At 40.4% G+C, this 27,485-nt stretch overlaps 2 protein-coding genes across 4 annotated transcripts; one reads left to right on the top strand and one right to left on the bottom strand.

Annotated features, from left to right (window-relative positions):
- Positions 1-631: 631 nt before the first annotated feature.
- LOC139390171 (charged multivesicular body protein 1a) lies at positions 632-10,369 on the bottom strand. The gene is made up of 7 exons (XM_071137441.1): positions 10,212-10,369; positions 9,570-9,589; positions 9,398-9,475; positions 8,456-8,602; positions 8,140-8,268; positions 4,112-4,308; positions 632-3,864 (listed from the first exon to the last, which is right to left on the bottom strand). The coding sequence occupies exons 1-7, from the start codon at positions 10,216-10,218 to the stop codon at positions 3,843-3,845; spliced, it is 600 nt and encodes a 199-aa protein (XP_070993542.1). The 5' UTR covers positions 10,219-10,369; the 3' UTR covers positions 632-3,842.
- A 4,462-nt stretch (positions 10,370-14,831) lies between these two features.
- On the top strand, positions 14,832-26,562 carry LOC139390042 (cyclin dependent kinase 10). 3 transcript variants are annotated; one of them, XM_071137190.1, is made up of 14 exons: positions 14,832-14,918; positions 16,621-16,756; positions 22,061-22,133; positions 22,339-22,410; positions 22,575-22,677; positions 23,047-23,128; positions 23,255-23,322; positions 23,570-23,622; positions 23,952-24,021; positions 24,115-24,174; positions 24,551-24,674; positions 25,584-25,723; positions 25,904-25,956; positions 26,045-26,562. In XM_071137190.1, exons 2-14 carry the CDS (start codon positions 16,667-16,669, stop codon positions 26,137-26,139), a joined length of 1,083 nt encoding a protein of 360 aa, XP_070993291.1. In that variant the 5' UTR covers positions 14,832-14,918; positions 16,621-16,666; the 3' UTR covers positions 26,140-26,562. The 3 variants fall into 3 exon arrangements, 2 of the variants coding, with proteins under 2 accessions (XP_070993291.1, XP_070993374.1); XM_071137273.1 differs by lacking the exon at positions 14,832-14,918 and adding an exon at positions 16,053-16,142; XR_011629472.1 differs by lacking the exon at positions 14,832-14,918 and adding an exon at positions 25,006-25,058 and having other exon boundaries at positions 16,507-16,756.
- Positions 26,563-27,485: the final 923 nt, after the last annotated feature.

The raw sequence follows: 27,485 nt of genomic DNA, 5'->3' as shown, positions 1-27,485 counted from the left end.
GATGAGCCACTACAGGAACATGTTTCACTATCAAATTCTCTTGATCTTTGGACCGCTGCATATTTGATCACTGACCAAAACAGAGTGACCATGAACACACACATTGCACGGTATCCAGTTCCAGGTCACTGCTAAGACGTTCGTACACAACAAATGCAATTGTGAAATTTGATACCACCATTCGTATGATGTAAGGGAACCCCCTGTGCTCTCTGAACAGCAAGGGCACATCACATAAGATTAATGGATTCATAGCATGAAGTGTCTTACCTGACTTTTTAATAGGTTAAGAGAGTCCAGTCAGCATTTTTTCTGAGAAAGCTATTCAATCGATCATAGTGAGTGTAGCTACTTTCATAGTATTGATAAAAGAGTGCAGTTATCTATTGTGCAGTATGTGGCCTACTTTGACTCATGACTCAGAGGTTTCAAGAAAAAAGGGAGAGGTCTGGTCTTCTGTGAAAGCATTTAAGCCAACAACCTGCTGAACTGGAGAGCGCTCCAGACATTTTGCAGAGTGATAGTTGTTAAGAGCCACAGGGCAGATAACATACCTCACAAAAGACAAGAGGAAAAAAGCCTCTGTTAAGATTCCATACACACCTAGTGCCTTCAGAAAGTAATCACACCCTTTAATTTTTCCACATTTTATTGTTTTACAGCCTGAATTTAAAATGGATTAAATTTAGATTTGTCATTGACCTACACACAATAGCCCATAATGTCAAAAGTATAATTATGTTTTTAGAAATGTTTCCAATTTAATTAGAAATAAAAAGCTGAAATGTCTTGAGTCAATAAGTATTCAGACCCTTTGTTATGGCAAGCCTAAATAAGTTCAGGGGTAAAAATGTGCTTAACAAGTCACATAGGAAGTTGCAGGGACTCACTGTGTGCAATAATAATGTTTAACATGATTTTTGAATGACTACCTCATATCTGTACTCCACACATATAATTATCGGTAATGTCTCTGAGTCGAGCAATGAATTTCAAACAGATTCAACCTCAAAGACCAGGGAGGTTTTCAAATGCCTCACAAAGAAGGGCACCTATTGGTGGATGGGTCAATATAAAAATAAGCAGATATCGAATTTCTCTTAGAGCATGGTGAAGTTATTAATTACACTTTACATGGTATATCACTACAAAGATAGGCATCCTTCCTAACTCAGTTGCCGGAGAGGAAGGAAACCACTCAGGGATTTCACCATGAGGCCAATGTGACTTGTTTAAAACAGTTAGTTTAATGGCTGTGATAGGAGAAAACTGAGGATGGATCAACAACATTGTAGTTACTCTAATACTTACCAAATTGATAAAGTGAAAAGAAGGAAGCCTGTACAGAATACAAATATTCCAAAACATGCATCCTGTTTGCTATAAGGCACTAATGTAAAACTGGAAAAAAAAATGTGACAAAGAAATTAACTTTATGTCCCGAATAAAAAGTGTTATGTTTGGGGCAAATCCAACACATCACTGAGTACCCCTCTTCCTATTTTCAAGCATGGTGGTGGCTGCATCATGTTATGGGTATGCTTATCATTGGCAAGGACTAAAATGAAACAGGAGAGCTAAGCACAGGCAAAATCCTAGAGGAAAACCTGGTTCAGTCTGCTTTCCAACAGACACAGAGACAAATTCACCTTTTAGCAGGACAATAACTTAAAACAGAAGGCCAAATATACACCTTAGTTGCTTACCAAGACGACATTGAATGTTCCTGAGTGGATTCAGGCTGTAACATAAAGTGTGGAATAAGTCAAGGGGTATGAATACTTTCTGAAGCCATTGTAGACAATTTAGACCCTTGTTTCAGTATGACCATGGGGAGAAATGAGGTTTACTTTGAAGCTGTACAGTAGGCATGTACAGTATAAGAAGTCTGTCTCTCTGACATCAACAGTTACCTACATGACCTGTTTACACCAGATGAATGCATAACATAAACAATCTTCACTGACGGCAAGCATGCTATATAATCTGAAAGGCTAATAATAATGACCATCTCTCCCCACAGAAAAGGAAGCAAAATATTGCGTGAAGCAGCACTAAAGAGAAATGTTCACAGCATCACAGATCATTTTTTAACAGCATGAACTCTTCAGTATGTGAGCTTATTTTGGCAAAAAGTAAAACATGCATTTGAGGATGTGTTGAAACAGCACCCACAGTCTGATGGTTGAACTCATGTCGTGGTTACATAGTTTCCTGGTTACAAATGCTGCAACCATAGGATAATCCAGAAGTCTATCAGTTTGCTTGTGGTGCCATATGCTGCTGTCATTTCCTGAGTGTTGAAATAACAAAATGTTCATATCAGATGGCTAAATATACCAAAATACTGCAAAACTTGCATAACTTTGAGTATTAATAACTATTCCCATGTAAAATAAAAGAAAGGAATGTATTCCCAAAATGTCTTCGCTACAGAAGCCAAATCTCTGGTTTGTATGTGATGTGGACAGAAAGGGGACATCCTTGTTATATGGCAACATAATTCAAGAGTTCAGGACTATAAGGTTCTATCTGCACTTGTCAAAATGTTATTGACATAGCCTTGTTCGGTTCAATGTTCTCTACTCTAAATACCACAATTCATGTTTTTAAATTCAAAAGAATACAAGATAAAAAAAAATTGCTAACACACTTCAAACCAAAGAGGGTTCAGAACTTTAAAGCCAAGTATCTCAGAATATTCTTTTGGCAGATAGAACTTTATAGTCCCAAACCCTCAATATCAAAACCTTACATAGGATCAATCACTATATGTCTAACTACATACATCCAGGCACTGAGAAGAAGACCTATTCATACCCCTGCATCCCAATAAGGCACACATATTCAAAGCAAAATAACATAGGCATGAATTAGTAATATATTTTAACAGAAATAATCAGGAAAACAAAAAATATGACTGAGAATTGTCCTCCCTCTATATAGAAATAATGATATTATGTCAGATGATTATTTCTTTTAAGAGTTGGGAGAAAGCAGTAGACAATAGTGTGTCTTAATTTTGTTTGTTAGTGTTGTCAATACAGTGTGTCAAGAGATGACTGTGGTTTAGTGCTAAACAGAGTGCAAACTGGGAAACATCAGAGCACTAAATAATATTCTCCATTCAAGTCAATGATTTGTCCGTTCTATTCATTCTATGTATATTCATTTAATCTTATCTGATAGGTAAAATCCAGATAAATAACTTTTGGGGGTCCAAGCTTCAATATATTACACAAATGTGTGTTTTACAACACCCCTTTCCAATATACTATTTGGACATTTTACAAAACTCTTCATGTTCTCAGGAAAACCCTCAATTAAAATATAAATCCAAAAATATGTCATGTGACATTGTACTGAAATTCACAAGTACAACTAACCAAGGGGGATATTTTTTCTCTCTGCATTGTTGGGAAGGGCCCGTAAGTAAGCATTTCACTGTTAGTCTACACCTGTTGTTTTACGAAGGATGTGACAAATAACACTTTATTTTGATTTGAGGGATCCCTAATTAATATAAGACAATGAGTGAGAGATGGAAAGACTGATATGGGAAAAGGAAAATGAAAGGTGGGAAAAAAGATGTGCAACAGAAAAAGACAGCCAGACAGAGACAGAGGAGGAAGAGAGAGAGGAAGAAAGAGACCCATGCCTTCTCAGGTGGTATTTTCAGCACCACACTGTGAGTGTGTATATAAATAGACGTGAGGACGGAAATCAATAGGCTCATTAGGTCCTCACGGTATGAACAGTTTGATAGAATCACACAGCTCCCAGCTGTTTGTTTCCAAGCGGTTGTCAAGCCTCCTTCTGTCTCGCGAATAGTTGAGAGATGTTCAGTTCCGCAAAGCAGCCAACCTGCAATGTAAATAAAAGTGTAATTGTTGGTTTATATGAAAATCTTTGGTCTATGTGCATGTTGATCATTGGAATATCACTATGCATAATTAAAAAGGGGATCTATCATAGCACCAACACATCCAGCCAGAATCTACACTACTTTACAGTCAAATAATTTGAGAATAGTTTGTCAACACATTTCCTTAATTTAGAAAACAAGCCAATTGTCCCACAGTAACCAGTGAATGCTGCATTGTTAGGGTACCTGCGAGACAGCTGGTCCTCCTTCTCCTGCTGTGAGCGTGAGGAGCTCTCTCCCAATGAGGTGGCTCCTGCAGGCAGCTGGCTGAGCTGGTCCATCACCTCCAGACCACTCTCTTCTGCTATCTGGACGATGAGGTCATCCACCTGGTCCTGGGGCGTGGTCAGTGTGGTGGCCGAGCTCATAGAGTCCTCCATCACCTATAGGCGAGTGGGTTTATGTTGTTTCACAATTAATGCAATTATCCAGAAGGGTACAGTAATGCATGTTGAGATAAAGGGTTTAGTGAATGTTACGGATACAGGTATCCTGTGTCTGTGTGTATCCTGTGTGTTTCTTTTCTCTCCTTCTCCCCTCACAGGTGAAAATCATCACTCCCCAATCAGTCAACAATCAACCCATCAATCAGAAGACACACCTCCTCCTGTTTCCTACCCTATCACAGTTCCTTCCCCATGGTTTAAAAACCCCATCATTTGTTTGTTCAGGAGCTCAATCTCTTTGTAATGCCATGTTGGTAGATAGCTGTTCTTTGTAGATTTCAGGAGAGCTTAATCTTTGTAATGCCATGTTGGTAGATAGCTGTTCTTTGTAGATTTCAGGAGAGCTCAATCTCTTTGTAATGCCAAGTTGGTAGAACCATCACCTATAGGCGAGTGGGAGCTTCTCTTTGTAATGCCATGTTGTAGCACTTTGTCATCTCCTGTGAGTATTGTTTTTGCTTATGGTGTTTGCTGGTGGGAAAAGGGGAAACCAAGACAATTAATGCAATTATCCCCCTTTTCCTGCTCCCCCCCCCCCCCATTACCGTGTGTTTAAATAAACCCTGGGTATTATTTCATTTCGTAATGCATGTTGAGATAAAGGGTTTAGTGAACTAGGAAAATGGTAGAGGAGGCCGAGTGAGCTAGAGGTCTTAGGGAAGAAGGGGACACATGAACAAGAGGCTTGAAAACTAATGACTTCAAGAAATTAAATTGATTAGGAGTACAACCATTATGTATACTGAACAAAAATGTAAATGCAACATGTAAAGTGTTGGTCCCATGTTTCATACGCACAAAAAGCTTTTTTCTCTACATTCTTTTTGCACAAAATCTTTTACATCCCTGTTAGTGAGCATTTATCCTTTGCCAAGATAATCCATCCACTTGAAAGGTGTGGCATATCAAGAAGCTGATTAAACAGCATGATCATTACACAGGGGAGCGGACATTGTGCTGGGGACAATAAAAGGCCACTCCAAAATGTGCAGTTTTGCCACACAACATAATGCCACAGATGTCTCAAGTTGAGGGAGTGTGCAGTTGGCATGCTGACTGCAGGAATGTCCACCAGAGCTGTTGTTAATTTCTCTACCATAAGTTGAGAAATGAAAAAGTTTTAGAGAATTTGGCAGTACGTCCAACCGGCCTCAAATCAAATCAAAGTTTATTTGTCACGTGCGCCAAATACAACAGTGAAACGCTTACTTACAGGGTCTAACCAATAGCGCAAAAAAGGTATTAGGTGAACAATAGATAGGTAAAAACAGTAAAAAGACAGGCTATATACAGCAGCGAGGCTATAAAAGTAGCGAGGCTACATACAGACACCGGTTAGTTAGGCTGATTGAGGTAGTATGTACATGTAGATATGGTATGTAAAGTGTGACTATGCATATATGATGATCAGAGAGTAGCAGTAGCGTAAAAAGAGGGGGTGGCGGGTGGGACACAATACAGATAGCCCGGTTAGCCAATGGGTGGGGGCACTGGTTGGTTGGCCTAATTGAGGTAGTATGTACATGAATGTATAGTTAAAGTGACTATGCATACATGATAAACAGAGAGTAGCAGCAGCGTAAAAAAAGAGCGTTTTGGGGGGGGGGGGGGGACCATTTCCCGGTAGCCATTTGTCCCGGTAGCCATTTGATTATCTGTTCAGGAGTCTTATGGCTTGGGAGTAAAAACTGTTGAGAAGCCTTTTTGTCCTAGACTTGGCACTCCGGTACCGCCTGCCATGCGATAGTAGAGAGAACAGTCTATGACTGGGGTGGCTGGGATCTTTGACAATTTTTAGGGCCTTCCTCTGACACCGCCTGGTGTAGAGGTCCTGGAAGGCAGGCAGCTTAGCCCCAGTGATGTACTGGGCCGTACACACTACCCTTCGTAGTGCATTGCGGTCAGAGGCCGAGTAATTGCCGTACCAGGCAGTGATGCAACCAGTGCTCTCGATGTTGCAGCTGTAGAACCTTTTGAGGATCTCAGGACCCATGCCAAATCTTTTTAGTTTCCTGAGGGGGAATAGGCTTTGTCGTGCACTCTTCACGACTGTCTTGGTGTGTTTCGATCATTCTAGTTTGTTGATGACGTGGACACCGAGGAACTTGAAGCTCTCAACCTGCTCCACTACAGCCCCGTCGATGAGAATGGGGGCGTGCTCGGTCCTCCTTTTCCTGTAGTCCACAAGCATCTCCTTAGCCTTGGCTACGTTGAGGGATAGGTTGTTATTCTGGCACCACACAGCCAGGTCTCTGATCTCCTCCCTATAGGCTGTCTCGTCGTTGTTTGTGATCAGGCCTACCACTGTTGTGTCGTCTGCAAACGACACAACAGAGGGAGGTGTTTAGTTCCAGGATCCTTAGCTTAGTGATGAACTTTGAGGGTACTATGGTGTTGAGCTGTAGTCAATGAATAGCATTTTCACATAAGTGTTCCTTTTGTCCAGGTGGGAAAGGGCAGTGTGGAGTGAAATAGAGATTGCATCATCTGTGGATCTGTTTGGGCTGTATGCAAATTGGAGAGGGTCTAGGGTTTCTGGGATAATGGTGTTGATGTGAGCCATGACCAGCCTTTCAAAGCACTTCATGGCTACGGCCGTGAGTGCTCCGGGTCTGTATCATTTAGGCAGGTTGCCTTTGTGTTCTTGGGCACAGGGACTATGGTGGTCTGCTTGAAACATGTAATCCGTCTGGCCCCGCAGCCTTGGGTATGTTGACCTGTTTAAAGGTCATCCTCACGTCGGCTATGGAGAGCGTGATCACACAGTCAAACCGGAACAGCTGATGCTCTCGTGATTGTCTGAGCGTTGCTTGCCTCGAAGCGAGAATATAAATGATTTAGCTCGTCTGGTAGGCTCGTGTCACTGGGCAGCTCGCAGCTGTGCTTCCCTTTGTAGTCTGTAATAGTTTGCAAGCCCTGCCACACAAGACGAGCATCGGAGCCGGTGTAGTATCAACGCTTTGCCTGTTTGATGGTTCGTCGCAGGGCATAGCAGGATTTCTTGTAAACTTCCGGGTTAGAGTCCCGCACCTTGAAAGCGGCAGCTCTACCCTTTAGCTCAGTGCGAATGTTGGCTGTAATCCATGGCTTCTGGTTGGGGTATGTACGTACAGTCACTGTGGGGACGACATCCTCAATGCACTTATTGATAAAGCCAGTGACTGATGTGGTGTACTCCTCAATGCCATCGGAAGAATCGCGGAACATGTTCCAGTCTGTGATAGCAAAACAGTCCTGTAGTTTAGCATCTGCATCCTCTGACCACTTTTTTATAGACCGAGTCACTGGTGCTTCCTGCTTTAATTTGTGCTTGTAAGCAGGAATCAGGAGGATAGAGTTGTGGTCGGATTTACCAAATGGAGGGCGAGGGAGAGCTTTATACGCGTCTCTGTGTGTGGAGTACACAACCGCAGACCATGTGTAACCACACCAGCCCAGGACCTCCACATCTGGCTTCTTCACCTGTGGGTTCTGTCTGTAATAAAGCCCTTCTGTGGGAAAGAACTAATTCTGATTGGGTAGGCCTGGCACCCCAGTGGGTGGACCTGACTCTCAAGTGGGTGGACGTATGCCCTCCCAGGCCCATCCATGAATGCACCCCTGTCTATTTGTTTAAACCATAGATTAGGGCCTGATTAATTTATTTCAATTGACTAATTTCCTTCTATGAACCTTAACTCAGTAACATCTTTGAAATTGTTGCATGTTGCATTTACATTTTTGTTTAGTATTGATGAGGAACATTTTCTATAAACTTGTGCCACTCACCGAGGTGTGAACATCCAGGTTCTGGACCTGTGTCTCAAACTTGTCCATAACAGCAGACACCTTCTGCAGATCCATGGAACCCAGCGCTTTGTCCAGTGCCTTGGTGACCTGCGTCATATTCTTTGTGACCTAGGGATATAAAACACAGGAGTGCTACACACAAAGGTAGGACAGAGAGTGCATCTCTATGAAAGTAGCCAGTAGCGAGGATGGCTGAGATTGGGGGTCAAGAGAAAAGATGACAATGACTAATGTGAGACACACAATTGGATGATATTAACATATGATTATGATTAGGCAGAGGGAATAGACTCACCGCTTTCATAGTGACAGCAGTCTGGACCTTGGAGGCAACAGCATTAACACGGGATGCCATGCGCAGACAATTAAGGCCCTCGTTCTTCTTACGGATGGCATTCTCTGCATATACTCTGGCAACTTCCACATTCTTCTGCTGAAGAGCCTGGTGAGACAAACATACACACTAAAAGTCAGTTCAGTTGCCTATAAAAACAAGTTCAGGGGCTGCATGTGTAACAATCATCTTACAGTAGGAATACTGATCTAGGATCAGGTCCCCCCCCCCCTGTCCATGTAGTCTTATTAATTGTGATCTAAAAGGCTAAACTGATCCTAAATAAGCAATCTCTGCTCTGAGACGTTTGATACATATGGCCCCTGGTCATCGGTTTAAATCCTTAGGGCAGTAATGGACTGGTGGAGCCTCAACCATGATCTTCCACTGCCACCTACTGGTTAATGTGCTGCACACATCTTTAGTCGACCTGTCCAGTCAGACATCAACTGAACATGTAACGCATATGCCTAATAATTATTCAGTTAAATTAACTATTTAATGACACGAATTTCAACAATAATGTTGTTTATACGCTATTGGGATAGACTGACTGCTGATCCTTTATTACCACAGGAGGATTATGGCACCTTAATTGGGGAGGATGGGCTTGTGGTAATGGCTGAAGCGGAATGGTATCAAATACATCAAACATGGTTTCCATGTGTTTGATGCCATTCCATTTGCTCCATTCCAGACATTATTATGAGCAGTCCTCCACTCGACAGCCTCCACTGAACAATAAATACCACACCCTGTATACCCGTAACCCGAGTCCCGTTCAGTAGGGCCCAGTGTACACCATACATATAGCTAAATGTTTTGCATCAGAAAACAAAAATCTACTACACACAACCATGTTCAAGCCTACATTCTTTCTCAGAAAGCCCTCCCTTTACTCACCTTTTTAACTTTGGCTTGCTCGGATTTTGAATCTTTCTCTGCCTTTTTGGCAAGTTTTTCGAGCTGTTTTGCTGTAAACTGTTAGAGAAGTATAAGCAGACATTTTAAAGTGTAAAAATGTTTATTAACTATGTTTAAGCTCTACAAAGACAATGGCTAATTTCTTATATACCTTCAGTTGGAAGAGTGTGTCTGAAAGAAAGAAAGAAAGAAAGAAATTAGATGAAAGGGGTGATAGATACACAGATACAGCCCAGTGCATTGGGCCTGGAATACTTTGCACTGACAGTGTGCAATGACGACTATGACAGACTGAGGGCAACTAGCTAGTGATCTCGGAGTCTGGATCAAAATCATATAATTGTATAAATTGTCCACGCGTTCTGATAATTTCAAACTCTACATTACTCCAATGGCGATAACACGCGTAATGCTAGCCACCTAACTACAAATAAATGAAAACGGGAAGTTAGCTATCTATCTAGGCATCCAGACAGTTTAGAAAAATCATCTCTTCAATCCCCATGTAGCTAACCTTACTCGTCTAAACCTTTTTTTGAATACTCGTCTAGCTTCTGGTGACATCTGATATTGCAGTGAGATTTTAATAGCTAGCTACAAACGTGTATATTTGGTCAAATCTAATATAAACTAATATTAGGCTAGTAGCAAGCTATCATAACATTTATCTTATCGACTGGCTGCCAAGCTTTTCCTTTATGCTAGTTTATGTCGGCTAACTAGCGTTATAACGCACGACATAGATCAAAGTAAATTGACAATCTCGTCAAATAAAAAGTCGAAAACGACTTACCATCCATATCAGCGTGCCTTCACTTGACCCAAAACATGTGTTTTAGTTTGACAACGAGCTAATTTCCTTAATGTTTTTGATATTCTGTTTTTGTGATGAGTCTTTCTTTCCCCAAACTAGGTTAGCCAAAGCCACGCCCCTTTCCGCTAGCGGCGTATTCCAGCCTAAATACGTCCACGTCATTGGTCAAGCGCATGAGAGCGGTGATTGGATAGATTTAGAGAACCTCAGCCAGGCGCTTACAGTCAAAAGCGTGCTGTCAAAAAGCACTAGTTACCGTTGCTAACAACAACATATGAGAAGAATGAACATCAATATCGCCACAGCCAGTAGCGATATTAGGATGTAAATATTGGTGGGGCAAACTAAAAAATACAATTTTAGATGCATGACAGCAAAGCCACAACACAACACTAAAAAAACATTAATTTCACTGTAACGGTGACAAACGGTTAGGGCCTACATAAAGCTGTCCCTAAAGCACAGCTTTCTTTTCAGCACAATGGAGGGAATCCTTACCACTGGTACACCAGGCTATCAGTAGGGTCTTGTCTGGCAGCGAAACAGTTTATTCAGCCTCATTTACTGCCTTTTAAAAAACATAGCTGATATGGCTGACTTTGTTAAATAAATGTGGTTTCTACTGACAACTGAGATGTACTATGGCATAAGGCCCTGGGGATGACGAGAAGATAAAAGGCAATCCCTCATTTCGATTAAGACATTAATGAGAGAGCTAGGATGGACGTAGTCAATATAACTATTTCTTCAGTACTTTTGAAATGTACAGCAACAGAATTCAGAACATGGATTCAGAACATGGGCGTTCTTACAGCATTCTCCTTGTACACCAAGTCAGAACCGTGGGATAAATAAAGGAGGCATGTAAGCAGACAATGAAACGTCTTACAATATTCGATGATTACATTTCTCTAAAACAGGCTATAGGATACATGTGCAGCACCAAGTCATAACAGTAGGCTAAGTTATGAGGGGAAAGGGGCCCAAATTATTAGGGTGAGTGAGGCACATGGGCTACTAACAGCTAGCTACACAACATACACTTAGTACTACTTTCTTAGCCATAGTATACATATCTCCCTGGCATATTACATAATTTATGCCGCAGCATACAAGACATTTCTGGACTCACCGTTGTTGTGCTGTGCTCACTTGAACAAGAAGGTGGCAAGGCGGTCCAAGTTGTGGGCAAATTTTGAAATTCAACTTTGTCATCAAAGTCTGACATTCTCTGGATTTCTGGTGCGTTTAAGACAACTGGGAACTCTGGGGAAAAACAAGGTTGAATCATGACGTCAGTGATCTTCTCATATGTATATAGTGTATTCTATTCTACTGTATTTTAGTCAATCCCACTCCGATATTGCTCAATCTAATATTTATATATTTCTTAATTCTATTCTTTTACTTTTAGATTTGTGTGTATTGTTGTTAATCGTTTTAAGATACTACTGCACTGTCAGATACTACTGCACTGTTGGAGCTAGGAACACAAGCATTTCGCTACACCCGCAATAACATCTGCTAAATATGTGTATATGATCAATAATATTTGATTTGATTTGATTTAGAAAGAAGCCCGAGTTCCCGACTTGGAATTCCAAGTTGGATGACAGTTCAAAACATATTTTCCCAGCCAGAGCTCGTTTTTTTTCAGAGTTTCCGGTTGTCTTGAACTCACTGAAATCTGAGATTTCCCAGTTCCAATTTTCCAGTTGTTTTGAATGCAGCAGAAGTCATGCAGGATTGACAGCATGGACAATTTATTAAACATTTACTGACCCATGGTGTTGCGTGTGAATGTTTATTATTTTAAGCTTGGAAAAGAGACTCTTTCAGACAGATGTTTTAAATTCTTAAACCCAGACTTGGACCACACACCCTCTCCACTGAATAGCAAGCAGTGGAAGCAAAATAGTAATTGCTCTGCATTGCTTGCAGTTAGCCACCGATTCCTTCCAAACCACTCACTGTTGAATTTGCGATTTCCGACTTGCTGTGTAATGTTTATGTCCAATGGCCAATGAGCTCCGATATGTTTTATCTATAATTTCTCTTCATGTGACAAGGATTGAAAAGGATTTGCCAGTAGATTGTCAAGATTGTCATGATGATGACTGCATATCTAGCTTCCTAGATAAGATTTTAAAAGAATGATGTTGACATGATCAGTCCAATCAAAGCGATGGTAGATATAACGTAATTTGACGTCATTTTATCTGTGGCTAATGACCTTGAGCCTTCTTGGATGGGTACTTCTAATGTAAATCTATGGCAGCACCCAAGGGGGCTTGAACTGCCTAGCTCTCCCTTTAAATCAAATACAATAAAATGTTATTAGTCACATACACATGGTTAGCAGATGTTATTGCGAGTGTTGCAAAATGCTTGTGCTTGTAGTTCCGACAGTGGAGCAATATCTAACAAGTAATCTAACAATTCCACAACTACCTAATACACACAAATCTAAGTAAAGGGATGGAATAAGAATATGTACATATAAATATATGGATGGGCCATGACCGCCCGGCATAGACGAGATGCAATAGATGGTAGAAAATACAGTATATAATATCTGGGATGAGTAATGCAAGATATGTAAACATCATTATTAAAGTGGCATTAGTAAAGGGACTAGTGATCCATTTGTTAGTGGCCAATTATTTCAAGTCTGTATGTAGGTAGCAGCCTCACTGTGTTAGTGAAGGCTGTTTAACAGTCTTATGGCCTTGAGATATAAGCTTTTTTTCAGTCTCTCAGTCCCAGCTTTGATGCACCTGTACTGACCTCGCCTTTTGGATGGTAGCGGGGTGAACAGGCAGTTGCTTGGGTTGTTGTTGTCCTTGATGATCTTTTTGGCCTTCCTGTGACATCGGGTGCTGTAGGTGTCCTGGAGGGCAGGCAGTTTGCCCCCGACGATGCGTTGTGCAGACCGCACCACTCTCTGGAGAGCCCTGCGGTTGTGGGATCCTGTATTTTCACTGCACTCACCTGATTTTCTCTTCTTTTTAAATGTTTTTTTTAAACATTTTTATTAACAACAAATCAATACAGGAAGTACATGAGGGAACACAAGTATATATAAATCATTTACAAAGGACAATTGGTCTAGGGGGTACAATATCACATTACACAAGGACCTTAAGGGACATGCATACACTTATAATTCTAACAGCTTTTTTGTTAGTAGAGTATTTAATTGTCTTAAAATATAGTTCAATTTCTTTTTGTAAGGTAAGAAAATGTTGTGTTTTGTTTGTAAATTTACATTTGTGAATATGAAATTTGGCCAAAAGAATAATGAAATTAATTACATACAATTGTTTCAGCTTATTTCTACATCTCTCCACAATAGAGTAAAAAATCTTCATAAATGTGTTCAATTATAAATCTACTGATGTCTTGCCACAGTTTCCTTACATGAATACAATGCCAAAAAAGATCCAACACAGTTTCTGGGTGGTCATTACAAAAGGTACAATTTGAGTTTATGTTTTCCTTAAACTTCTTCATATAGTGGTTGACAGGAAAATATGTATGGACAATTTTAAAATTTTGAAACTTCCAAAGTTTTTTCCAACAGATATTATCAATAAATCCGTTCCAATAAGGCATGACATAAGGTATAGATAGATACTACATTCTGCTGAAACATGGTTCGTATCGCTCTGTTGTTGAATGGAACAACAGAAACAAATCCCTGATCTTCTCTTGTCTTTGTCTGGCTGAGGCCCCCCGAATCCATCCAATCACGGCTCTAATGATGTTGACTAATGACGTGGCGTATGTAGGCTGGGATACGCCCCTATCTAAAAACTGACGCGGCTTTGGCTAACCTCGATTGAGGGGAAAAAAGACGCGCAAAGGGTACTCTGCTTGTTCAGAACAGGTCACGTGAGAGAGGCTTTTCTGTTGCTGAAGTTTAATGGAAGAGGCCATTATTGTTAGTCACATGACATGATGCTTACTTTAACCCTTTGTCCTCCACTTTCCAAAATACACGATCAACCTTTCCAAATCATAAACATAAATTATTATTTAAAGGTATGCTCTGAGAAGGCTCATAGAAGACAGGCTATGTACACACTGCCCACAAAATGAGGTGGAAACTGAGCTGCACTTCCTAACCTCCTGCCAAGTGTATTACCATATTGGAGCCACATATTTACCTCAGATTACACAGACCCACAAAGTCCAATTTTGATAAACTCCCATATTTATTGGTTGAAATACCACAGTGTGCAATCACAGCATTGTAAATTGTTTCCCCTTTTGTACTTTAACTATTTGCACATCATTACAATACTGTATATAGATAGACCTACCATGAACTTTGACATGTCTTTATTATTTTGTGAGTGTAATGTTTACTGTAAATGTTTTATTGTTTATTTCACTTTTGTTTATGATCTGTTTCACTTGCTTTGGCAGTGTAGACATATATTGCCAATGAAGCCCCTTGAATTGAAATTGAGACAGAGAGAGAGAGAGAGAGAGAGAGAGAGAGAGAGAGAGAGAGAGAGAGAGAGAGAGAGAGAGAGAGAGAGAGAGAGAGAGAGAGAGGTGTCCTGTCTGAGTAATGCTCCAGGCATTGACAGACACACTAATAGACAAAGCATGGATACTTGCAGGTTGTGTTGACCAAATGTCAGATGGGGTCTGCAGTGAGCCAGCAAGCAAATGAGGGTAAGCAACCAGGCTTAAGCTCTTTATGGTAGTTATTTGTCTTGATTATTGCAAATTGCACAATCATTAATTAATGTCTATGATAAATCTATTGTATTAAAATAATTACATACATTGAGAGAGAACAAATATTTTGAACATCATTGTTTACTGTCAGTGGCCAATAAACAGATTATAAAGTACTCTTGGGAGCAGATAGCCTACCAGTGTGAACATGTGTTCAGTGTTTTCAATGCAAACCCATCCACCTTAAGTGTACACATCTTCTTTTTGATTCACTATTTTCTTGTAAGCTTTCAGAAAGACTTTTGAGTCAGAAAGCTTATGAGCACTATGAAAATATTATACAAAGTTACAGTTTAGACTACCTTTTTGGTTGTTGCTAGAGGACAAAGACATTACTATTCTATTGGTTTTCCTTAAGTTGAAAACAAAAACATAAATCCCTGCACATTTTTTTTTGTTGGTAATGCTCAAGTAAAAAAATAACTGTAGTATTTCAGGTTTACAAATATTTCAACAGTTAAAATGACTAATACATGAATGAGTAGATAGCAGCTGTTGTTACGAGGTTAATCTTTATTGTTCCTTGAATGATGCTCCCTCTAACACTCTTAAGAAATTAGCACAATCCAATTTAAAGGTGCTTGCATTACACTGATCGATCCTCAAGAACAAAACAGAGTGACACTATTGAGGCACGATATTCCATTGGTATTATTATAACAACCCTAATCACCCTTACTCATATCTACAAATGAAGACAACTCACTCAGATTCCTCACGATTGTGAAACCGTTGAGTGATACTTGAATTGGCTACATATGATACAGGAAGTTGCTGAAAGTAGAAGTATTTTAGATTGAATTGCTACATTAAAGGCTGCCACATGTTGGTTATTTCACTTTCTGAAGAATATAACTTATAAATGCCTTAATTAGCTTTGAGAAACTAAATGATATGACAATGTTCACTTCTTCATCTTCTAATTATAGAGCCAAGTAAGCCAACCCCCTCTCCAGCAGAGATTTCGGTTGGTGAAACTTCCTCCCCCTCTTCATTCATACCCCCTGCCATAATTGTCACTGCCCCATCCAAAGAGGACCTCTATGCTCAGCCACCCACCAAAACTATAGAGGAGGCAAACAAGGAGCCACGACCTAGAAGGCAACCAATCTGTGTTGGTAGAGCCATCACTAACAAGGCATAACGATTTTGGAAAAAGTAAGGTCACATAAATACTACAGGCCTGCCATCCCCTTGAGCCATTGATTCCCTATTGATCTGTGCTATATGAGTGCTAGATGTACCAATTGCAGTAATCCATTATAAGAAGTGGTATTAGATATGTACAGATTTGAGGAACAAAGTAATTTCTGGTGCTTTTTGGATGCATTAAATATTTGTTGTAATTTTTCCCCGGCCTTAGTGGGGATATTATTGTACTATTTAATTTATATGAGGAATGATTCAAGTGGATATCGTCATATGGGGGCGAAAAAGCAATTTCTAAATAGATGTAAATAAACAAAGTAATTTAATTTCTGAGGGGAAGCGGATCTCACCATCTTGAACCCCGGGAAAGCTTGTAGTCGTCCATTTAATAGACAAAGCACCGAGTGTGTGGTTTCCTGCCAATCATACTGTTTTGAATGTTTCTGGACGTATATTCGCGTACTGGTCGCATTTTCTGTCATCACAGTACAGCAAAGGGCGAATGAACCATCATCTTGGGCGTCCAAATAACAATGGAGAACGCTGCAGATACTGACCCGGACCCCATAAAGCTGAAGTCGATCAAGAACAACAGAACGTTCACAGTACCGCAAAAACACAGGGTAAGCAACATGCATACAGTAGCTACTAGCTAGTGGGCATTTTATTGTTATGTGGGCCACGTATTCTTTAACAAATTACCGGCACCCTGATGGTCAGCAAGGATACATCAAATGACGCCACTTCATTTAGTCGGAATGTATTTAAGACGGTTTTATAAGCTGGACACAAGTACGTTGATACGATTGCAAGTCGGGTGCTTTGTCAGTTTAATTTGGAACGTCACTCTCGCAAACCCTGACACGCAGTGACGTTACCGGCGCAAAGGTTTTGTTTTGATGTCCATTCACACCGTCAATGGAATGTCCTGTACTTAGAACTCTGTGACCTTAGACAAAGCTGCCTGGGAGATCCCTATAAATCCCAGCCAGGTTAATTTGGGCTGTATCAAACGGCACAGTGCTGAGAAAGTGATATGGGGCAATTCCAAGTTAACTGTGACGCTGAGACTCACCTTTTAACTTTAAAATGAATGCCAAGCTAATACCATTGTTAGTAAAGTTTAACAAACAATACACCTATATGCAGAAGTGAACATTTTACTCAAATACATTTACTTGAGAAACAGTGCAGATCCACATTTTGTAACATAATGACAGTAAAATCTCCTTCAGTTGTTTATGTGACCACGTTTTCCAAAAACTCTTAACTATCTCATTCGAATAAAGATTCAAATATGTCTGCAGAAAGAATGGGATGTCAGCTATGATATGACACCTTGAGTTTGAAAAACTGTATTTTGGTTAAGTGAAGTGGATCAAAACCCCTTAACATAATTGTTGTTCTTAACTGGCTTGCCTGGTTAAATAAAGGTTACATAAAACCAATTTACTACAGAAGGCAAATCATTTCTACAAAACCTTATATAAATGTTGATATTAGTTGGCATTTACTTCAACATGATTGTGTTGTGATTTATTTCTAATACCTTTTATATTTCTAAGACTTTTTCTCGTAGATTAACACCCCTTTTCCATCTGTGTGGCCAGATCTTTTGGGGGGAGATGTATATTGGTTGAGAAATATATATATATATATATAGTTTACATACACTTAGGTTGGAGTCATTTAAACTTGTTTTTCAACCACTCCACAAATTTCTTGTTAACATACTATAGTTTTGGCAAGTCGGTTAGGACATCTACTTTGTGCATGACACAAGTAATTTTTCCAACAATTGTTTACACAGACAGATTATTTCACTTATGATTCAGTGTATCACAATTCCAGTGGGTCAACAGTTTACTGTGACTGTGCCTTTAAACAGCTTGGAAAATTATAAATGATGTCATGGCTTTAGAAGATTCTGTTAGGCTAATTGACATCATTTGAGTCAATTTGAGGTGTACCTGTGGATGTATTTCAAGGCCTACCTTCAAACTCAATGCCTCTTTGCTTGACATCATGGGAAAATCAAAATAAATCAGCCAAGATGTCAGAAAACAAATTGTAGACCTCCACAAGTCTGGTTCATCCTTGGGAGCAATTTCCAAATGCCTGAAGGTACCACGTTCATCTGTACAAACAATAGTACGCAAGTATAAACACCACAGGACCACGCAGCCGTCATACCGCTCAGGAAGGAGACGCGTTCTGTCTCCTAGAGATGAACGTACTTTGGTACAAAAAGTGCAAATCAATCCCAGAACAACAGCAAAGGGCCTTGTGAAGATGCTGGAGGAAATGTATCTATATACTCTCTACTATTATTCTGACATTTCACATTCTTAAAATAGTGTTGATCCTAACTGATGTAAAACAGGGATTTTTTACTTGGATTAAATGTCAGGCATTGTGAGAAACTAAGTTTAAATGTATTTGGTTAAGGTGTACAGTGGGGCAAAAAAGTATTTAGTCAGCCACCAATTGTGCAAGTTCTCCCACTTAAAAAGACGAGATAGGCCTGTAATTTTCATCATAGGTACACTTCAACTATGACAGACAAAATGAGAAAACAAAATCCAGAAAATCACATTGTAGGATTTTTTATGAATTTATTTGCAAATTATGGTGGAAAATAAGTATTTGGTCACCTACAAACAAGCAAGATTTCTGGCTCTCACAGACCTGTAACTTCTTCTTTAAGAGGCTCCTCTGTCCTCCACTCGTTACCTGTATTAATGGCACCTGTTTTAACTTGTTATCAGTATAAAAGACACCTGTCCACAACCTCAAACAGTCACACTCCAAACTCCGCTATGGCCAAGACCAAAGAGCTGTCAAAGGACACCAGAAACAAAAGTGTAGACCTGCACCAGGCTGGGAAGACTGAATCTGCAATGGGTAAGCAGCTTGGTTTGAAGAAATCAACTGTGGGAGCAATTATTAGGAAATGGAAGACATACAAGACCACTGATAATCTCCCTTGATCTGGGGCTCCGCGCAAGATCTCACCCCGTGGGGTCAAAATGATCACAAGAACGGTGAGAAAAAATCCCAGAACCACACGGGGGACCTAGTGAATGACCTGCAGAGAGCTGGGACCAAAGTAACAAAGCCTACCATCAGTAACGCACTACGCCGCCATGGACTCAAATCCTGCAGTGCCAGACGTGTCCCCCTGCTTAAGCCAGTACATGTCCAGGCCCGTCTGAAGTTTGTTAGAGAGCATTTGGGGGATCAAGAAGAAGATTGGGGGAATGTCAGATGAAACCAAAATATAACTTTTTGGTAAAAACTCAACTCGTCATGTTTGGAGGACAAAGAATGCTGAGTTGCATCCAAAGAACACCATACCTACTGTGAAGCATGGGGGTGGAAACATCATGCTTTGGGGATGTTTTTCTGCAAAGGGACCAGGATGACTGATCCGTGTAAAGGAAAGAATGAATGGGGCCATGAATCGTGAGATTTTGAGTGAAAACCTCCTTCCATCAGCAAGGGCATTGAAGATGAAACGTGGCTGGGTCTTGACAATGATCCCAAACACACCGCCCGGGCAACGAAAGAGTGGCTTTGTAAGAAGCATTTCAAGGTCCTGGAGTGGCCTAGCCAGTCTCCAGATCTCAACCCCATAGAAAATCTTTGGCGGGAGTTGAAAGTCCGTGTTGCTCAGCAACGGCCCCAAAACATCACTGCTCTAGAGGAGATCTGCATGGAGGAATGGGCCAAAATACCAGCAACAGTGTGTGAAACCTTGTGGAGACTTACAGAAGAGGTTTGACCTCTGTCATTGCCAACAAAGGGTATATAACAAAGTATTGAGAAAATTTTGTTATTGACCAAATACTTATTTTCCACCATAATTTGCAAATAAAATCATAAAAAATCCTACAATGTGATTTTCTGGATTTTTTTCTCATTTTGTCTGTCATAGTTGAAGTGTACCTAATGATGAAAATTACAGGCCTCTCTCGTCTTTTTAAGTGGGAGAACTTGCACAATTGGTGGCTGACTAAATACTTTTTTCCCCCACTGTGTGTGTGTGTGTGTATGTATGTATGTACACTGCTCAAAAAAATAAAGGGAACACTTAAACAACACAATGTAACTCCAAGTCAATCACACTTCTGTGTTATCAAACTGTCCACTTCGGAAGCAACACTGATTGACAAATTTCACATGCTGTTGTGCAAATGGAATAGACAACAGGTGGAAATTATTGGCAATTAGCAAGATACCCCCAATAAAGGAGTAGTTCTGCAGGTGATAACCACAGACAACTTCTCAGTTCCTATGCTTCCTGCCTGATGTTTTGGTCACTTTTGAATGCTGGCGGTGCTTTCACTCTAGTGGAAGCATGAGACGGAGTCTACAACACACACAAGTGGCTCAGGTAGTGCAGCTCATCCAGGATGGCACATCAATGCGAGCTGTGGCAAGAAGGTTTGCTGTGTCTGTCAGCGTAGTGTCCAGAGCATGGAGACGCTACCAGGAGACAGGCCAGCACATCAGGAGACGTGGAGGAGGCCGTAGAGGGCAACAACCCTGCAGCAGGACCGCTACCTCCGCCTTTGTGTAAGGAGGAGCAGGAGGAGCACTGCCAGAGCCCTGCAAAATGACCTCCAGCAGGCCACAAATGTGCATGTGTCTGCTCAAACGGTCAGAAACGGACTCCATGAGGGTGGTATGAGGGCCCGACGTCCACAGGTGGGGGTTGTGCTTACAGCCCAACACCGTGCAGGACGTTCTGCTGCCTTTCAACATCCTCCAGCATGACCGGTTTGGCGGTGGGTCAGTCATGGTGTGGGGTGGCATTTCTTTGGGGGGCCGCACAGCCCTCCATGTGCTCGCCAGAGGTAGCCTGACTTCCATTAGGTACCGAGATGAGATCCTCAGACCCCTTGTGAGACCATATGCTGGTGCGGTTGGCCCTGGGTTCCTCCTAATGCAAGACAATGCTAGACCTCATGTGGCTGGAGTGTGTCAGCAGTTCCTGCAAGAGGAAGGCATTGATGCTATGGACTGGCCCGCCCGTTCCCCAGACCTGAATCCAATTGAGCACCACTGGGACATCATGTCTCGCTCCCATCCACCAACGCCACTTTGCACCACAGATTGTCCAGGAGTTGGCAGATGCTTTAGTCCAGGTCTGGGAGGAGATCCCTCAGGAGACCATCCGCCACCTCATCAGGAGCATGCCCAGGCGTTGTAGGGAAGTCATACAGGCACGTGGAGGCCACACACACTACTGAGCCTCATTTTGACTTGTTTTAAGGACATTACATTAAAGTTGGATCAGCCTGTAGTGTGGTTTTCCACTTTCATTTTGAGTGTGACTCCAAATCCAGACCTCCATGGGTTGATAAATTTGATTTCCGTTGATAATTTATGTGTGATTTTGTTGTCAGCACATTCAACTATGTAAAGAAAAAAGTATTTAATAAGAATATTTCATTCATTCAGATCTAGGATGTGTTATTTTAGTGTTCCCTTTATTTTTTTGAGCAGTATATATGTGTGTGTGTGTGTGTGTGTGTGTGTGTGTGTATATATGTATGTGTGTGTGTGTATAAATGCATGTGTGTGTATACATGTGTGTGTGTGTATATATAATATATATATATATATTTATTTTAAAGAAGAAAAACACATCTATGCCTAAAATATTAACTTTCAGTTTTCATTTGACACCAAATTTGATATGCTCCTATAAACTGCACATGTTGGTGCTCATGGGTCCTTTACAAGGAAATGACCTCTGTTGAGTTGCCAAAATGATAAAGCTTTATAGCAAAACTTTAAAAGCTACATTGTCACACCTTTCCCCACATTTATGTATAAAGAAATGTTGCAATGTCATTAGCAATAATTGCAAAGGAATTGATCAATTATTGAAAAAGCATGCATTTCCTCTCTTCTGTCAGTTTGGGAACTGTAGGAGTGTGAAAGAATTTGAGAAACTGAACCGAATCGGCGAGGGAACATATGGAATTGTGTGTAAGTTAACCTTGATCTGTTAACACAGGATTGGCGGCTGTTCTTAGAAAGAGATTATTAGATGGTGTAATTCACAGTACTGTCCAGAGCAACACAGATTAGGCCTACGCATAGGCCTTATTTAATTACCGGTAAGAACACTTCATACTGTACAACTGTCTAAGTGCCTGTAAGCCTAGGTTAAAACACTGTATCCCATTCACAGACAGAGCTCGAGACACCAGGTCTGATGATATTGTAGCACTGAAGAAGGTCCGGATGGACAAGGAAAAGGATGGTAGGCTTACAGCTGGGTTCTCAGCCACTTGCCTTGCTTCAGTTGCTTTTAGCAAAGTATACAATAGTTTTCAGACATTTCCATCATATTATTAGGTTATCTCTGTTATTTATGGCCTTTGTTATGTTCTGTGTTTGTTTGACTTGGTGTTGTTCTACACACAGGGATCCCTATCAGTAGTCTGAGAGAGATTACCCTGTTGCTCAAACTCAGACACCCCAACATAGTGGAGTTAAAGGAGGTGGTGGTGGGAAGTCACCTGGAGAGGTGACAGCGTATACTCCTCACAGTACACTCCTCACAGTACACTCCTCACAGTACACTCCTCACAGTACACACACACATTCCCTCTAATTATACTGGAACCCTTATTCAATATGCAATGATAACATCTTCAGAAATGATTAAGCCTAGACCTACTCTTTCTTAACAGATAAAAACATTTGTTCACTTACTTTTATTTAATGCTTGTGTAACAGTTTACAATTTTACATTAAGTTGTCATTTCTACAGTAACTCAACTTTGTTGTTCCATAGTATTTTAGTTTGGGTGTATTCAGTATTTACCTGTCCCATCTTGGTTGACTGTATTCAGTAGCCTACTCATCAGTAATTGACCTGTGTGTGTCTGCTCAGTCTCTTCCTAGTTATGAGTTACTGTGAGCAGGACCTGGCCAGTCTGCTGGAAAACATGCCAACACCGTTCTCAGAGGCACAGGTACAACAGTGAGAAGTATTATGTATTAATGTCCTCTTGTCTTGTTTTTCTACTGTCTTGACATTACACAACATTGATTATTTTAGAACTGTGTGTTGAAATGTCTCACTTTCTTTTCTCCTTCAGGTGAAGTGTATAGCTCTGCAGCTGCTGAGAGGTCTGGATTATCTTCACCTCAACTTTATTCTGCACAGGTCAGAGACGTTCACTGTCAGGCTCCATATCTCAGACTTGTGCTGTTATTTAGGATGGAATCTCCAGGATGGAATATCCAGTCTGTTGTGGGATATATTTATTTGATTGTAATAATGGATTTGAATTCTGTAATGAATTTGTAATGTGTACTCTTGAGTGCAATCTTTCAATGCTTAGACGGTAGTGGTCTTTTAGTTTGCTGTGATTCGTATGGTTACTTTATTAAATGTCATGACTATGTGGCAGGGATCTGAAGGTGTCCAATCTGCTGATGACAGACAAAGGCTGTGTAAAGATTGGTGAGTCATCACCATACAACCGCTGTGCTCCTGGATTACGTCTGTATGCATGTACTGTACTACGCATGTCCTTTCCCTGAACAACAATACCTCAATGATTTTAAATTTGCACTGTTGTAAACAAAATGCTTTAATTGTACTGTTTTCACTTCTGATAGTGAATGTTTTACATACTGTAACATGCATAACAATTAGCAATGTGCAGAACAATTATTTTGACATAGTTTATAACCAGTTTACAACATTATTCAACAGCTGTCGGTTATTGTGTGTGTAAAAACATGCTTCTGTCGATGGTTGATTGTGCTAATGTTTCCCTCTCTGTCCAGCTGACTTTGGCTTGGCACGTTGCTACGGTATCCCCCTACAGCCTATGACGCCCCGGGTGGTGACATTGTGGTGAGTCAGTCCTTTAACCTCTACTTTCTCCTCAGGCACTGATCCCTAACCCTCCCTGAGCCTCATCAGCTCCTGTTATTTCTCTCGCTCCAGGTATAGAGCCCCAGAGCTCCTCCTAGGGACCAAGACTCAGACCACAGCCTTAGACATGTGGTAATTTGTTTTAAGTCTCTACTTTGTCCATACACATAAGATACATGGGTCACAGATCCTTTTAAACTTATTTAGAGTTTTGTCACTATCACAGAGCTCCCTCTTCCAAACAAGTTTTAACATATAGAGAGAGTTGTCTATGTCATGTATGTAGTTGTCTCCTTTCAGTTAGTGAACTTTACTCTGTTCCAAATGGGATCCTCTCTGTTCTAAATAGGATTTTCTCTGTTCTAAATATGATCCAATCCTTTGTTCTAGCAGAGAATCTCCCATCCCATCTGTACATCAACCCTCCAGAGAGTATTTTCATGGCACAGTCACCAATGTTTATTACCATACCATTTGTATGAACATACTGTATCTCATATTTATCCAGGGCGGTGGGCTGCATCCTGGCTGAGCTGCTTGCACATAAACCTTTGCTGCCAGGGGGTTCTGAGATCCAACAGGTGGACCTCATAGTGCAACTGTTGGGTACCCCTAATGAAAACATCTGGCCGGTAATGAATGTCTCCTAGTGCTGAGCGATAAACCAAAATGTTTTTTTTTTAATTGTATTTTTATAGACTAATTGACCTACATGCGTTCAATTTGAATTCCATTTAATTCAGGGGTTTTCTGTGAGCTCAATGCGCACATTGTGCTGCAGTTTCTCTAGAGATAAATCAGATCATGCCCAAACTGTGTGACGTAGTAGGGAGTTGTAGTTTCCAACAGGCCAATATTCTACATAGTTTAGTGCAGAAAACTTGATCATTAACTACAATGACCATAATCCATTACGTGGCTACTTGTCCGGTCTGTGTTTCTTTTATGCCTGCTACATAAAAGACAGAAGAATGCACGATCAAGAAGGGATACATAGAGAGCAGTTGCTTCGCGAGGTATTGCCTTATTTACTTTGAAGAACTACTAAAATAGTGATTTTGTCAGACAGCATAGGCAACAGATCTATAGAGATGAGATGATGACTTGGAATGAAATAAGTCATCAAATAAAACAAATGTAATATACACAACAACTGAAATATTTGATTAATGTGTATAATGATGGTTAATAAGTGATAAGCAGTGGTGAGCAGTCACTATCATGATGTTTTTATTCATTGTTTTATTCTGTGTTATAGCATTCAACCCACATAATGCATAGGGAATTTAATGTCTAAAAAACATTTTCAAATTGAAAATTGTTGTTTTATAATCTAACCAAAACCGACCCCAAATCAAACCAATCACTCAGTACTACTTTCTCCTAAACAATCGCAGAATTTAGGATTTTACCATGCCATAAGTTTAATTTGAGTCACTTTAATGTTGATTAATTTTACAATATGCAACAACGAATGATAGTTTCTCCTCAAAAAAGGATATTGTTGGTTAACCCCCGTCTGTTGTGTTAAAATTTTGCAGGGCTTCACTCGTCTTCCCCTAGTTGGACAGTACAGTTTGAGGAAACAACCATACAACAATTTGAAGAATAAGTTCACCTGGTTGTCTGATGCAGGGCTGCGTTTACTCAACCTTCTCTTCATGTACAATCCTCTACGCAGGTAACTACCAAAGAACAAACCTGCTCAGCATTATAAATACATACATGCTTACATGAAGAGACCTGTATACAGTTCTACACATTGCGTCATTCACATATTTACACAGAAACCTTCCGTTAACACATGTGCAGTATACTTCCTTTCACTCCTCCATGGCTCACAAGTGTTTGTCTCTCTTAGGGCCACAGCTAAGGACTGCTTGGAGAGTTCCTACTTTAAGGAGAAACCTTTGCGTAAGTGTGGCCTCAGGATTATATGACAGAAATGATTGGATCAGTGTTTGTGAAATTAAAGAAGTGATTAAGGTCTCTCTCTTTTTAGCTTGTGAGGCTGACCTGATGCCAACCTTCCCTCATCATCGCAATAAAAGGGCAGCCCCAGCTGTAGAGAGCCAATCAAAACGCAATAAAGTGTAACTTCATTAACATCCTTGATCGCAGTTTAAATAAATGAATGAATATCTTAATGTTTACTACTACACAGATAATGCACCTGGTTGTAAAAATGTGTTGTCATAGAATGCATGTACCTAGCAGTAATTATCCAAATCAATGGGGTAAGCTTTCAAGTATTCCACAGTTCAGTCCTCAGTTACTGCTTGTAAAATCCTATTTCTTTCACTGTGTCTGATGAATATCCAAAAGTATGTGATTAACATGCATAAGGTCAATTTAATTCACCAATGTTGCTTTGTTTTTTGAATGGATGTTGGTTAACCTTTGGCAGGTTCACGTAACCAATAAGATTTGGTTTGCTGTATGTACATAGACATTTTTTATCCCATGAAATTCAATGAATATTGTAGTTTTAGTTTTTAATAAACTGCTTTTTCAAATTAATGTGTGTGGAAAGTTTAGTTACATGTGCTGCCTTTCCAATTGACGTATCTGTTTAAATTACCTGATTCAAAACTTGACAAAAATATGGGTAGAAATGAATAAAGGTTGTAGTCTTTATTAGCCAGTGATCTGCTATATACAGTCAAGGTCAGAAGTTTACATACACTTAGGTTGGAGTCATTAAAACAAGTTTTTCAACCACTCTACAAATTTCTTGTTAACTACAGTTTTGGCAAGTCGGTAAGGACATCTACTTTGTGCATGACAAGTAATTTTTCCAACAATTGTTTACAGATTATTTCACTATCACAATTCCAGTGGGTCAGAAGTTTACTGTGACTGCCTTTAAACAGCTTGGAAAATTATAAAATGTCATGGCTTTAGATTCTGATAGGCTAATTGACATGAGTCAATGAGAGGTGTACCTGTGGATGTATTTCAAGGCCTACCTTCAAACTCAGTGCCTCTTTGCTTGACATCATGGGAAAATTAAAAGAAATCAGCCAAGACCTCAGAAAACAAATTGTAGACCTCCACAAGTCTGGTTCATCCTTGGGAGCAATTTCCAAACGCCTGAAGGTACCACGTTCATCTGTACAAACAATAGTACGGAAGTATAAACACCATGGGCCCACGCAGCCATCATACCGCTCACGAAGGAGATGCGTTCTGTCTCCTAGAGATGAATGTACTTTGGTACGAAAAGTGCAAATCAATCTCAGAACAACAGCAAAGGACCTTGTGAAGATGCTGGAGGAAACCAGTACGGAAGTATCTATAGCCACAGTAAAATGAGTCCTCTGGTCTGATGAAACAAAAATAGAACTGTTTGGCCGTAATGCCCATCGTTATGTTTGGAGAAAAAGGGGGTGGCTTGCAAGCCGAAGAACACCATCCCAACTGTGATGCACGGGTAGGCGGCA

The sequence above is a fragment of the Oncorhynchus clarkii genome, chromosome 1 (genome assembly GCF_045791955.1).
Source record: "Oncorhynchus clarkii lewisi isolate Uvic-CL-2024 chromosome 1, UVic_Ocla_1.0, whole genome shotgun sequence".
NCBI lineage: Eukaryota > Metazoa > Chordata > Actinopteri > Salmoniformes > Salmonidae > Oncorhynchus > Oncorhynchus clarkii.
Note: the sequence above shows the minus strand (reverse complement) of the source record. Positions and strands in the feature narration are given on the sequence as shown.